The 15,327-nt window shown below is 45.1% G+C and overlaps 2 protein-coding genes across 2 annotated transcripts in view; both read right to left on the bottom strand.

Annotated features, from left to right (window-relative positions):
- SF3B1 (splicing factor 3b subunit 1) overlaps positions 1 to 15,327 on the bottom strand; it is a 203,636-nt gene that overhangs the window by 10,637 nt on the left and 177,672 nt on the right. The window lies entirely within an intron of this gene.
- On the bottom strand, positions 8,112 to 9,007 carry LOC121009011 (deoxyuridine 5'-triphosphate nucleotidohydrolase, mitochondrial-like). The gene is given in 2 exon segments (XM_040441884.1): positions 8,112 to 8,757; positions 8,759 to 9,007. Coding segments are annotated over 2 exon segments (498 nt in total). The 5' UTR covers positions 8,960 to 9,007; the 3' UTR covers positions 8,112 to 8,460.

Here is a 15,327-nt window from a genome sequence, read left to right as displayed (position 1 = left end):
GTACAGAGCTGTGTGAGGGCTCTTTTTTGTGGGGCGACTTGTATTTTTCATCAATACCATTCCAGGGTGTGTATGACTTTTTGATCACTATTTAATTTTTTTGTGGTAGGGGAAGTGGCCAAAAACAGTGAACCGGTCATTTTGAATTTTTTTTTGACTGGGGGGGGAGGGGGGAATATTTTTTGATTTTAATAGTACCGGCGTTTTTGCACGCGGCAGTACCCATGATGGGTAATATTTTATTGCTTAGATTTTATTTATATTTTTTTACATTTTGAAGGGGGTGATTTGAATATTAATATTTTTTAAAATTTTTATTGATAAATTATTTTATTTTTTTTACATTTTATAGTTCCTGTAGGGAAGTATAACAAGCAATTATTATATTGCTTCTCTCATACACTCCAATGCATTACCATTGGAGTGTATGAGAGCTTCAATGTACTCCTATGGAGCACAGCCACAGGCAGGGGCTCCATAGGAACTAATGTGCGGCAGGGTCAGTTGATCATTCCAGAGAACTGAAGCTGCTGCACAATGCATTGTGCAGAGTTCGGGGGAGCAAGAGCATACCCGGAAGTGTGCGGGTCCAGGTTTTAGAGCATTTCACCATGGCATCTGAAGGGTTAAAATTCCCTGATAGGCATTCCAGCCGGTCGCAGACTTTAGCCACGGGTGTCTGCTGTATGAAACAGCAAGCACCCCGCGGCTATGGCGCCCGCTCGCGCCATGTTTAAATTCCCGGCCTGGTCAGGAAGGGGTTAAACAGATACAGAAAGAAGTCTGCATCTTCCAAGAAAACCATGATTTTTATTCAGGACAATGCTCCATTACATGCATCAAAGTACTCCACCGCATGGCTAGCCAGTAAAGGCCTTAAAGATGAAAAGCTTTGTATTGAAGTGAACACCCATTGGTTAAGAAAAAAGTAAAAAAAACTGCATGAAAGACTGCTTTTTTCACACTAAAAAACATTCAGATTCTGCGCTAATTTTCAAAATCGTGTGAATATAATTTCCTTTTTCATTTAGGCCGAGTTCACACTTCAGTTATTTGGTCAGTTATTTCCAACAGTTAGGCTTTCACACGACAGTGTGCTGGCCGTGCCGTGGACTGCAAATTGCGGTCCGCAATGCACAGGCACCGACCCTGGGGCAACCGCATGCGGATCAAGTAAATTGGGTCCGCAATCCGTCCGTTCCGCAAAAAGATAGAACAAGTTCTATTTTTTGGGGGAACGGAACCACTCCGTAGTGCTTCTGTTTTGTGCTTCCTTTCCGCATCTCCGGATTTGCAGACCCATTCAAGTGAATGGATCCGCATCCATGATGCGTAATCCACACGGCCGGTGCCCCGTATATTGCGGGCCACAATACGGCCACGGCGGGGCAATAGACGTGTGAAACAGGCCTTATTGTGAGCCAGATCAAGTATAATGGAAATATCTGCACCGGTTCTGTGTTGTTGAGCCACACATAGTTTTGGCTTACAATAAGGGCTCATGCACACGACCGTATGCCCTCCGAGACATACGGTCCGTGAGACATACGAGTGCAGGACAATAGTCCGGCGGGTGGCCCGATGCGCACAGCATCATGTGTACTGATGCTGTGTACTCCCCTGCACACGCTGTTGTGCATGAGGCCTAATGGAAATACCTGACTAAATAACTGAAATGTGAACTCAACCTTCGTTACATTATAATTATGCACACTAATAATTGCCCAGTAATTATGCAGATATTTTAAGAAAGCCGAAACCCTGCTTTTATTTTATAAAATATTCAGGTTTGAGGTTTATTAACATTGTGTATTGACAGACAGCACTGTAGCTATTTAAAAAAAATAATCTACAAAAGATACAACTTGCCTGATTGTGCACAGTGTAGTTTTGGGTCTACAGGGCCAACATTAGATCTACATAGAGACCTACTTTGTAGTTTGATCCAACAATGAAACAAACATTTGGTAGGTTTGTAATAACTAGGTGACAGAAGCCTCAGACATACACAATTTTATATAGGTGACGAGTTGATATTTTTTCTTTGTGTAAGGGCTCATTCAGATGACCGTATGTTTTGCAGACTGCAAATTGCAGATCTGCAAAACACTCATACCGCCCATGTGCAATCCACATTTTGCGGAACTTGCATGGCCAGCCCTATGATAGTAATGCTTATCACCACAATTGCGGACAAGAACAAGACAGCTCTATCTTTTTGCGGGACCACAAAACCAGTATACAATTAAGAAAACATGGCAGAGCTACAGAGCCTTACATCAGTTTTTCTAGCAGTTTTACTAATTTTCTTTAGTATGTTAGTCCACTTTTTTTCCTAAACTTTGTTTACAAGCCCATGAACAAACATGAAAAATTTGTAAAAATGCTAGGAAGATTGATTTAAGGCTCTGTTGACGGCTTAACCCCTTAACGCCGTACATGTACTACATTATGCGTCTGTGGGTGTATGGAGCGGGCCTCTGCATTGAGCCCGCTCCATACACTACCTTCCGATCGTAGAGGGAACTGCATCCCTCTGCCTTCACTCACAGGTGCCGCGATCTGTGTTGATTGCGGCACCCGAGGGGTTATAAATGACGGGGGCCGCACAATCTTTTCTCCACGCCAGTGCTGCCGGGTGCTGGCTGTAAAATTGTGGTGCTCCGATCGGTTACCATTGCAGCCTGGGCTCTGCTGAAAGTGATCCAGGCCTGTCATGGCAATATTCATACTAAGCTATGCACGAGGCATAGCTCAGAATGGAGAAAGTAAAAATCCTATTCACCCTAATAGATCCCAGGTACTAGACCCCTTAAGGGGTCTAATAGTTGCATAAAAAAAAAAATATGATGATTACTTACTGGTAATTTGATGAGAGGGAGAAAGAAAAAGAAAGAAAAAAGAAAGAAAAAGAGGGAGAAAGAAAGAGGGAGAAAGAAAAAGAAAGAATCCGCCCCCACAGGAAGGAAAACTGCAGAATAAAAAGGGAGGACGCTCTCCTCCCAATTCAGTGATATTCAAGCATAGGAGGAAGTCCACCAACATAACGTTAGATTATCAATAATTTTCGTTTAAAAAAAACTTTTTTCTCCTTTTGCTACACCTGAGTGAAAATAAGAGAACCAGAAAAAAAAACCAGCAGGGAGGGAATATAAGGGTGCTGTCATGGGCTCTGGAAAATCAAATTACCGATAAGTAAATCATAATTTTTCCCTTCACACATGACAGCACCACGAGAGATTTACCAGAGGAAAGTTCAGGGTGGGAGAGTAGAAAGCACCCTTTCCCCCGAAGGGGAGGAGTTCGAATCAAGCCAATAGTGTTTGAAAAAGATGGAAGGAGAAGACCAGGTAGCTGCTCTGCAAATATCCTCTAAGGGGACAGAGTATCTTTCCGCCCAGGAGGTAGCAACTGCCCTGGTAGAATGTGCCTTAAGACCCACCGGAGGAGACAACCCGGATGCAAGATAAGACAAGGATATGGCCGAAACAATCCACTTAGCAATAGAAATTTTGGAGGCCGCATTTCCCTTATTCACTCCTTGAAAGAGAATAGAGAGTGAAGATTTGCGTCAATCTTTAGTGCAAGATAGATAATCAAAGCCCTTCTGACGTCTAGGCAGTGCAGGGATCTTCTTCTGACCCAGTGTTTTTAAAACAGGGTAGGAAGAACTATTTCTTGGGACCTATGAAATTTGGAAACAACTTTTGGAAGAAAAGCCGGGTCTGGACGTATCAGAACTTTATCTTCTAAAATCGTGGTATAAGGCTACGGCTACACAACGACATTTGTCGCGCAACAATAAGTCGCGGGACAGATAGGGCACAACTACACCAACATTTGCAGCGCAACATTTTGTTGCACTAATGTCGCGCAACAATTTTTATAATGGCAGTCTATGGTGTCGCACTGCAACATGCTGCGACGCAACAGTCGCAGAAAAATCCATCTCGAATGGATTTTCTGCGACTGTTGCGTCGCAGTCACAGCATGTTGCAGTGCGACACCATAGACTGCAATTATAAAAATTGTCACGCGACATTAGTGCAACAAATGTCGTCGTGTATAGGGATGAGCGAACCCGAACTGTATAGTTCGGGTTCGTACCGAATTTTGGGGTGTCCGTGACACGGACCCGAACATTTTCGTAAAAGTTCAGGTTCGGCGCTTTCTTGGCGCTTTTTGAAAGGCTGCAAAGCAGCCAATCAACAAGCATCATACTACTTGCCCCAAGAGGTAATCACAGCCTTGCCTACTATTGGCATGGCTGTGATTGGCCAGTGCAGCATGTGACCCAGCCTCTATATAAGCTTGGGTCACATAGCGCTGCACGTCACTCTGCTGATACAAGTGTAGGGAGAGGTTGCAGCTGCGACGTTAGGGCGAGATTAGGCAATGATTAACTCCTCCAAAAGACTTCATTCAGTGATCGATCTACAGCTGTAGATCATTGAACTGCTGCTATTCAATTGCTCAGTGTTTTTAGGCTGCCCAGAGCGTTTTTCAGTCACTTTTTTCTGGGGTGATCGGCGGCCATTTTGTGGCTTGCTTGTGCGCCAGCACAAGCTGCCACCAAGTACATTTAACCATCAATAGTGTAGGATATAGCAAAAAATAACGACATCAGGGTCAAGCTTTCATCAAGTGCATTTAACCATCAATAGTGTGGTTATTTTTTGGCCATATACTACATCAGGGGCAAGCTGACCTTGTCACCCAAGTGCATTTAACCATCAATAGTGTGGTTATTTTTTGCTATATCCTACATCAGGGTCAAGCTTTCATCAAGTGCATTTAACCATCAATAGTGTGGTTATTTTTTGGCCATATACTACATCAGGGGCAAGTTGAGCCTGTCACCCAGTTCCTAAAAAATAGGCCTCACATTTATATTAATCCAAATCTGTCATTACTGCTTTAGCTGGTCAAGTTATTTAGTGTCCGTCAAAGCACAGTTTTTGTTCTGGGTTGAAAAACAATTCCCAAATTTGCAATTCTCAAAATTAGTGGTTTCTGCTGTATCAGGCCTACTTTAAATCTATCCCTAAAAGGGTATATTAGATTCAAGGTGCTGATAGGGTAATTCTCAAGAACTTCACACACACGCTACAGTGCAGATCCAAGTCTAATTCTGTCCGTAAACGTATAACGTATACCTGTCACCCAGCGCCTAAATAATAGGCCTCAAATTTATATTCAGCTAAATCTGTCATTACTGGTGTGCCTGTATTAGTGTAATACAGTACCTAAATAGATAGCCAGATAGTGTTAGGTGTCTGTAAAAAAAAGGCCTGAATTTTAATTCAATACATTGGCCCGAATAATATTTTCTTATTGTGGTGAACAGTAACAATGAGGAAAACATCTAGTAAGGGACGCGGACATGGTCGTGGTGGTGTTAGTGAACCCTCTGGTGCTGGGAGAGGACGTGGCCGTTCTGCCACAGCCACACGTCCTAGTGAACCAAACTACCTCAGGTCCCAGTAGCCAGCAGAATTTACAGCGATATTTTGTGGGGCCCAATGCCGTTCTAAGGATGGTAAGGCCTGAGCAGGTACAGGCATTAGTCAATTGGGTGGCCGACAGTGGATCCAGCACGTTCACATTATCTCCCACCCAGTCTTCTGCAGAAAGCGCACAGATGGCGCATGAAAACCAAGCCCATCAGTCTGTCACATCACCCCCATGCATATCAGGGAAACTGTCTGAGCCTCAAGTTATGCAGCAGTCTCTTATACCATTTGAAGACTCTGCTGGCAGGGTTTCCCAAGGGCATCCACCTAGCCCTTCCCCAGGGGTGGAAGAGATAGAATGCACTAACGCACAACCACTTATGTTTCCTGATGATGAGGACATGGGAATACCACGTCATCTCTGATGATGACGAAACACTGGTGCCAACTGCTGCGTCTTTCTGCAGTGTGCAGACTGAACAGGAGGTCAGGGATCAAGACTGGGTGGAAGACGATTCAGGGGACGATGAGGTCCTAGACCCCACATGGAATGAAGGTCGTGCCACTGACTTTCACAGTTCGGAGGAAGAGGCAGTGGTGAGACCGAGCCAACAGTGTAGCAAAAGACAAAGAGGGAGCAGTGGGCAAAAGCAGAACACCCGCCGCCAAGAGACTCCGCCTGCTACTGACCGCCGCCATCTGGGACCGAGCACCCCAAAGGCAGCTTCAAGGAGTTCCCTGGCATGGCACTTCTTCAAACAATGTGCTGACGACAAGACCCGAGTGGTTTGCACGCTGTGCCATCCGAGCCTGAAACGAGGCATTAACGTTCTGAACCTTAGCACAACCTGCATGACCAGGCACCTGCATGCAAAGCATGAACTGCAGTGGAGTAAACACCTTAAAAACAAGGAACTCACTCAGGCTCCCCCTGCTACCTCTTCTGCTGCTGCCGCCTCAGCCTCTCCTGCTGCTGCCGCCGCCTCGGCCTCTTCCTCCGCCTCTGGAGGAACGTTGGCACCTGCCGCCCAGCAAACATGGGATGTACCACCAACACCACCACCTGCGTCACCAAGCATCTCAACCATGTTACACGGCAGCGTTCAGCTCTCCATCTCACAAACATTTGAGAGAAAGCGTAAATTCCCACCTAGCCACCCTCGATCCCTGGCCCTGAATGCCAGCATTTCTAAACTACTGGCCTATGAAATGCTGTCATTTAGGCTGGTGGACACAGACAGCTTCAAACAGCTCATGTCGCTTGCTGTCCCACAGTATGTTGTTCCCAGCCGGCACTACTTCTCCAAGAGAGCCGTGCCTTCCCTGCACAACCAAGTATCCGATAAAATCAAGTGTGCCCTGCGCAACGCCATCTGTGGCAAGGTCTACCTAACCACAGATACGTGGACCAGTAAGCACGGCCAGGGACGCTATATCTCCCTAACTGCACACTGGGTAAATGTAGTGGCGGCTGGGCCCCAGGCGGAGAGCTATTTGGCGCACGTCCTTCCGCCGCCAAGGATCGCAGGGCAACATTCTTTGCCTCCTGTCTCCTCCTCCTCCTACTCAGCTTCCTCCTTCTCTTCTTCCACCTGCTCATCCAGTCAGCCTGTGACAGACTGTGCGAGCAGCAGCAGGCCATAGTGGAGTTTCAGCTGCAGCACGCACGGGTCAGTCGCACTGCGGAACAGCACCACTTCACCACCAATGACTGGGCCTCCATGCGAGACATGTGTGCCCTGTTTCGAGTACTCCACCAACATGGCCAGTGGCGATGACGCCGTTATCAGCGTTACAATACCACTTCTATGTCTCCTTGAGAAAACACTTAGGGCGATGATGGAAGAGGAGGTGGCCCAGGAGGAAGAGGGGTCATTTTTAGCACTTTCAGGCCAGTCTCTTCGAAGTGACTCAGAGGGAGGTTTTTTGCAACAGCAGAGGCCAGGTACAAATGTGGCCAGACAGGGCCCACTACTGGAGGACGAGGATGAGGTGGAGGAGGATGAGGATGAAGCAGGTTCACAGCGGGCTGGCACCCAACGCAGCTCGGGCCCATCACTGGTGCGTGGCTGGGGGGAAACGCAGGATGATGACGATACGCCTCCCACAGAGGACAGCTTGTCCTTACCTCTGGGCAGCCTGGCACACATGAGCGACTACATGCTGCAGTGCCTGCGCAACGACAGCAGAGTTGCCCACATTTTAACGTGTGCGGACTACTGGGTTGCCACCCTGCTGGATCCACGGTACAAAGACAATGTGCCCACCTTACTTCATGCACTGGAGCGTGATAGTAAGATGCGCGAGTACAAGCGCACGTTGGTAGACGCGCTACTGAGCATTCCCAAATGTCACAGGGGAACAAGTGGAAGCCCAAGGCAGAGGAGGAGCAAGAGGTCGCCAACGCAGCAGTGTCACGGCCAGCTCCTCTGAGGGCAGGGTTAGCATGGCAGAGATGTGGAAAAGTTTTGTCACCACGCCACAGCTAACTGCACCACCACCTGATAAAGAACGTGTTAGCAGGAGGCAACATTTCAATAACATGGTGGAACAGTACCTGTGCACACCCCTCCACGTACTGACTGATGGTTCGGCCCCATTCAACTTCTGGGTCTCCAAATTGTCCACGTGGCCAGAGCTAGCCTTTTTTTTTTTTTTCAAAATTGAAAATACTTTATTATTTCTGACGACAAAAGGTAAGTACAGGAATTCAAGGTGCTGTGCTCAGCCTTACACACTGTTTTCTATGGACACAAAGTTTGTGCTTCTGAAGCTTAAAAGTACAGAACACTTTAGCAATGAACAGAGAGAAAAAAAAAAAAAAAGCCTCCAAGACGGTTGCCATGGTTTATAAATACTTAGACTGTTTTGTTAACACTTTTGCTTCTGACGGCACATTTGGAAAAATAATGTTGAAGACGTTGAAGGGGAGACTGACCAAGTGAAATAACGCACAGGTTGTGTTTGCAGTCACAGTACTCATTGACAAATAATATCTGTCCAAATATTAATTCTGACCAGTTGATCCAAAACCGCCAGCACCTCGCACTGTATCATCTAGGACTTTAACTTCCTCGAGATCAGGGTAGAATATTCGTTCACATATCAGCTGAGCTACTCTGTCGCCATTTTTAACAGCAAAAGGCTCCTTTCCAAAATTAAATAATACAACACCAACGTTTCCTCTGTAGTCTTCATCAATGACACCCGCTCCAACATCAATGAAGTTTTTAGCTGCCAAACCAGATCGTGGAGCGACTCTCCCATAGCATCCACTGGGGACCGCGATCTGAATGTCAGTTAGTTTTCACGATAGCTTTATCTTGAGGACCAATCACGTAATCGTAGGCGCTGTACAGGTCACAGCCGGCAGCCCGGGCCGAGCCTCTGGTAGGAGTGGCAGCATGCTCGGACAACCTGGCGAAGCGCAGTACCGGAGTGCACCTCTCGCTACCTTCTTCCTTTGGCCGTTTTGCGGGAGATGAAGGCACAGGAGTGAGCGGCATGGTGGCGACAGGACACGCTAAAACCCAACAAGCCCGCCGAATAATAAAAAGCCCCAGAGCTAGCCTTTTATGCCTTGGAGGTGCTGGCCTGCCCGGCGGCCAGCGTTTTGTCTGAACATGTATTCAGCACGGCAGGGGGCGTCATTACAGACAAACGCAGCCGCCTGTCTACAGCCAATGTGGACAAGCTGACATTCATAAAAATGAACCAGGCATGGATCCCACAGGACCTGTCCATCCCTTGTGCAGATTAGACATTAACTACCTCCCCTTAACAATATATTATTGTACTCCAGGGCACTTCCTCATTCAATCCTATTTTTATTTTCATTTTACCATTATATTGCGGGGCAACCCAAAGTTGAATGAACCTCTCCTCTGTCTGGGTGCCGGGGCCTAAAAATATCTGACAGTGGCCTGTTCCAGTGGTGGGTGACGTGAAGCCTGATTCTCTGCTGACATGAAGCCAGATTCTCTGTTATGGGACCTCTCTCCTCTGCCTGGGTGCCGGGGCCTAAATATATGACAATAGACTGTTACAGTGGTGGGTGACGTGAAGCCAGATTCTCTGCTATGGCATGAAGAGACTGATTCTCTGCTGACGTGAAGCCTGATTCTCTGCTATGGGACCTCTCTCCAATTTATATTGGTTAATTTTTATTTTTTTTATTTTTATTTTAATTCATTCCCCTATCCACATTTGTTTGCAGGGGATTTACCTACATGTTGCTGCCTTTTGCAGCCCTCTAGGTCTTTCCTGGGCTGTTTTACAGCCTTTTTAGTGCCGAAAAGTTCAGGTCCCCATTGACTTCAATGGGGTTCGGGTTTGGGACGAAGTTCGGGTCGGGTTCAGATCCCGAACATTTCCGGGAAGTTCAGCCGAACTTCTCGAACCCGAACATCCAGGTGTTCGCTCAACTCTAGTCGTGTAGACTTGGCCTAAGGAGGATTGATGGAAATGGTCTGAATCTCCAGAGGTTCAAATGGAGGTTGAGTTAGGGCCTTTAAAACTATGTTTAAATCCCAAGGAGGGGGTCTAGCTGAAGTTGCCAGAGTAGGTCTGGCTACTGCTTTAAAGAACCTTGATACCCACGGGCACCCTTGATTAAATAGGGCCGACACGCGTCCTTTTAAAAAAGGTACTACGCGCTAGTCCCAAATCTAGTCCCTTCTGAAGGAACTCTAATTCGATGAATGGGAGCATAAGAGGGGAGGTCATTAATTTGGATATGAGAAAAATCCAAAAATCTCTGCCATACTCTAGCACAGATGGCTGTTACCTTTTTCCTACTCTTAGTAGTAGAGTAGAGATCAAGGCATCAGAGAATCCTTTCCTCCCTTGCAAGTACCTTTCAAGTTCCAGGCAGTTAGGTGGAGATTTTTTATGCCTGGATAAAAAACTGGACCCTGGCTCAACAGACTACTATCTGGAAGAACCCACGGATCCGAGATAGACATGATCTGGAGCCACGTGAACCAAGACCTTCTCGGCCAAAACTGAGCAAGGAGGATAACCCTCGCTCCATCTTCCCTGATTTTCCATAGTACACAAGGAATCAAGGGAAGAGGAGGAAAGGCATAGGCCATGGGAAATTTCTTATTCTGTAGGAAGGCATCTATCCCACAAGGGGATCCTGTTGGATCTAGGGCGAAGAATTTCGGAACTTTCTTGTTTTGGTAGGTAGCAAACAGGTCTATGTCTGTTTGTCCCTAGAGGGCAGTTATTTTCTTGAAAATTGATTGGTCTAGAGTCCATGAGAGAGAAAATGACTGCTGAGAAAGTCTGCTTGTCCGTTTTCCATGCCCCTGATATGTACTGCAGATATCGATGCACACACTTTCTGCTAGTAAGAGGATTCTCTGGGCTTCCTGCATTAGTATTTTGCACCTTGTGCCCCCCTGTTTGTTCAGGTACGAGACTGTCAGTCATAATTCTGAGATTTTTTTCCTCTTATTCTTGGAACAGAACTCATCGCTAGACTTACAGCAGTTAGCCCTTTTAGGTTGGAGGACCCCCTTTTTTGGATATCCCCCCAATGACCCTGAAGGGTTATCTCCTGAATGTGAGCACCCCACCCAGAGGGCCGTGTCCGTAGTTAGACAAATCAAGTCTTCCAGCATCCATGGGACTCCCTGAATTTTATTTTCCCTCTAAGCTCTGGAATAGTTCAATATTCTTATTTTCGCATCTAGGGAGTCGTTTTTCTCCCAGCAAGACAGAATCTCCCACTGTAGACCCCATGAGTGGAGTAGCGCCCATCGTACTGCTGGAATACATGATGTGAGGGATCCCAGGATAGACATTCCTTACCCCAGTTTTTCCTGGATAAGAATTACTTTTTCCTGAGGTAAAAAACAACTCTGGCAAGATTAATCTAATATCAATCCCAGAAAGGACTGTCTTCTAGTGGGATGTGGTCTTGATTTTTCCAGATTTAAAATCCATCCCAATTTGTTCAGAATTTCTGATACCGCAGTTACTGCTACTTTGCAGGCATCTTCCGTTCTTCCTACAATCAGAAAATCGTCCAGGTATGGTATGAAAAGAAAATCTTTCTCCCTTAGGCTCCCTTCACATCACCATTTCTCCTTTCGGTTCTCCGGCTCCGTTGAGGAGCAGGAGAACGGAAAGGACGGATTCTGCAGATAACTGAGACCTAACTGAGCGTAACGGAGCCTAAAGACCCCATAGACTATAATTGGGTCAGTTCGGTGTCCGCTCAGAATATGATTTTTGAGCGGAGATTAAAGTCCTGATTTAATCTCTAAGTTTATTATTGTCCTGGAAGAACCATCTGTTTTTTTTCACTAGAAACAGGGGAGAGCAAAACCCCTCGCCTTCTTCAGCCTTTGCTACTGGGACTAAAACGGATTTATTGACTAGTTTTAGTATCTCGCTTTCCATGGCAGCATTTCCTAGAGTCGAGGCCTGATCTTTTGTAATTAAGAAACTTACTGGAGGGGCCAGACGGAATTCTAATTTTAACCCGTTCAGAATGGCATCTAGTATCCATGAACTTAAAGAAATCTGGGACCCGACCAGAAATATTTTTTTTCCTCTCCCCCCCACCTGACTTCTGGCGTCATTGCTGATCCTGTTTCTTTTTGTCTCCAAACAACTGATTGAAAAAGTAATTGTTACCTCTCCTTTGGTTCCGAAACCGATCTTCACTAGATTTCTTGATTACTTCTAAAGGGGCGAAAGGAACGGTTAAACCTATTTTTAGAGGAGAACGAACTCTGAAACCCTGGAAATGTTCTCTTTTTATACGCAGCCTTATCTAACAAGCCATCCAGTGTTGGCCCAAAAAGATACTTTCCTTCACAGGAGACACCAGATAGTATGTTTTTTTGATGGGAAATCTCCAACCCAATTCTTTAGTCAAAGTGTTCTCTGTGCAGAATTTGACAAAGCGGCGGATCTGGCCGCCAGTCTGACAGAATCAGCTGAGACATCCACCAGGCTTTTTTTTTTTAAACGTTGGCAAGGATCTTAAAATCTCTTCCCTGGGACATTTTTTTACTGATTTTCTAATTCAGAGAGCCAGACTAAGATCGAGCCGTACATGTAGAAGCTAGAGATATATAGATATATATATATATATATATATATATATACACACACACACACACACACACACACACACACACTTGGTCTGAAGGAAGAAATAGATGCCTCCCATGCTCCCTTTAAAAAAAAGTATCGTCTTTTTTATCTAATGGGTCCTTCCATATCGTCAAAGGGAAGAGCCGTCTTTCTGGATACTTTAGAGATGGCTACATCTATCCTGGGTGCTTTATCCCATGTAGCACAATCTTCCTCTTTAAAGGGATATTTACACTTGAGATTTTTTAAGATGTAAACCTTAGGTTTTTTTCCATTCCCTTTAATTAAGGCTGAAACATATTTATGGACTGGGAAGGTGCTGTGGTGTCTGGATTCTAGCCCCCCAAACATAATATCCTGTATAGGCTGGGGCTTTTTTGTCTCTTCGATGCCCATAGTTGAACGTACGACTTTCAAGAGTTTTTCTGTGTCTTCTATGGGTAAACATGGTCTACCACTAATTTCACCTTCCTCAGAGGAAGATATGGATGAATCGTCAGAATGCACATCTAATTAGGAGTGTATCTCATCTTAATCCGAATCAGATGAAAAATGTTCCTGTGGAGTCTAATGGCGACTTACTTTAGGATCTTTTTCATCCAAGACCTTTTTAGACCGGGTAGAATTAACTTCCGATCTGACTAGTGCCCGAAGACGTTTATAAAATGATGGTGATTCCTCAGCCAGAGTTATCAATACAGGACTGACATTTTATTTTCCCATTCAGAAGACAACCCAGCTTTACAAAGAGCACATTCCTTATTCCTCCTCTTCGTCACCACCTTTTAGGTTTTGTCAAGGTTGGAGTGACTTCAGACTGCAGTGTGTTTGTCCTCCATGCTTCTGTTGCTGATGACATCACGCCCGATGCTGCGCGTCGAACCACGCGACTCCTCATGCTTTCCCCGCCTCACTCTCTGCCTGAAGCTCTTCCTTCTCCTGGGGTCCAGACGTACGTGCCTCTAGCGCATCAGCGATGCCGCCAGGCACTCCATGCTTGAGCACACAAAGCATTCCCTCAGGAGTTTTGCTGTGCCTCTGCCTGTCCCTACTAGCGCACCAACTGATGCCGGATTACATTTCCAGGGATAGCAGGTATGTCTGAGGACCAGATCCAGCACACTATTGGATCGACATAGGAGCACCACTAAATGGAAGGAACCTGAAAGAAAAACTGCAGGCTTCCCCAGAGACCAGAAACCACACTGAATTGGGAGGAGAGTGTCCACCCTTTTATTCTGCGGTTTCCTGTCTGTGGGGGCAGATCCTCTCTCTCTTGTGTTGCTGTCATGGTTGAAGGGAAAAAAATTATTACGTTGAAATCACCCCCCTTTCCCAATTTTACAAAAAATATAAGAATAAAAAAATAAACATATTGGGTATCGCTGCATCAGAAATGTCTGAACTATTTAAAAAATAATAAATAATTATTAATATATATATATTAAAGGAAAACATTTTTTAATAAAAATATTCAAGTTTGGTATCGCTGCATTCGAATTGAGCCGCATAATAAAAAAGTCAGGTCATTTTTAGTGCATAGTGAACTCTGTGATGTCAAAACCCTTGAAATTCTGCCACAATTTTTTTTAAGTTTTCCAATACAAGGCATGGTTAAATAAATGCTGACATTAAAAAAAAAAAAATGCATCTTGTCCCGCAATAAAGAAAAAACAAACAAAAAAAAAGCCCTCATATAGCTATGTAAATTAAAAATAAAGTTATCGCTATTGGAATGTGGGAAGTAAAAATCAAAAATGTAAAACTGAAAATAGGCTCAGTCTTTAAAGGGTTAAAAATAATTCATTAAATTGGTGGACACCATGATTAAAATCCAATGAAACCCATACTTCGTGGGGTCCATCACGTGTTGTTGCTGACATCTTAAGAATACTGCACTACAGTCAGTTTTGCTCTGCTGCTCTTATGATTAAGCAGAACAGCAGAAATGATTTGCATATGTGAACAGCTATGTGAATGAGCGTTATCTTGTGTGTTCGTACATATTTAAAGGGGGTATTCCAAAACTTTAATACTGATTACCTATTCTTTGGATAGGTCATTAATATCTGATCGGTGGGGGTCCAACATCCGGGACCTCTGTCGATCAGCTGTTTGATAAGGCAGCGGCGCCTGCAGTGGCCTTCTCCAGTTTTTACTAGCTTGTGTGACAACACGTTCATTCAAGTCTCAGAAAATCCTTTTAATGTCTACTTTGTAGGAAGAACTGTAAATATCACACCGTTTACAAGGTATGTCATCAATATCAGATTTGGAGGAGGGGGGGGGGGGGTAAGGTCGTACAGACATCTGCCTGACACCCAGCACCCTCCCCAAACTGCAGATTCGGGAAGTAAAAGAATGAAGCTGGAAGCACAGTTCTGTTTTGCCATGCCTTGTTACTGCATCTCAGTTCCTACTGAGCCACTACACAGAGAACAGTGATGTGCTTCCAGCTTCATTCTGTGTTAGTTCTGTGAACAGCTGATCAATGGGGACAACGGGTCTTGGACCCCCACGACCTGATTTTAAAAGGGAACTTGTCACCATGAAAATGCAATTCAGGCTACAGGCACCATGTTATAGGGCAAGAGGAGCTGAGCAGATTGATGTATAGTTTTACTGAAAAAGATTCAGTTTAAGTTGTAATTTCAACGCTTAAATTCCTGCTCGGTCAGTCACTAATAGGCAGTCTCATCAGTGACTGACAGCCATCTCTGTATACACAGTCGGAGGTAAAGGTGTCAGTCACTGAGAGCAC

This window comes from Bufo bufo, chromosome 7 (assembly GCF_905171765.1).
Source record: "Bufo bufo chromosome 7, aBufBuf1.1, whole genome shotgun sequence".
In the NCBI taxonomy this organism is placed as follows: domain Eukaryota; kingdom Metazoa; phylum Chordata; class Amphibia; order Anura; family Bufonidae; genus Bufo; species Bufo bufo.
Note: the sequence above shows the minus strand (reverse complement) of the source record. Positions and strands in the feature narration are given on the sequence as shown.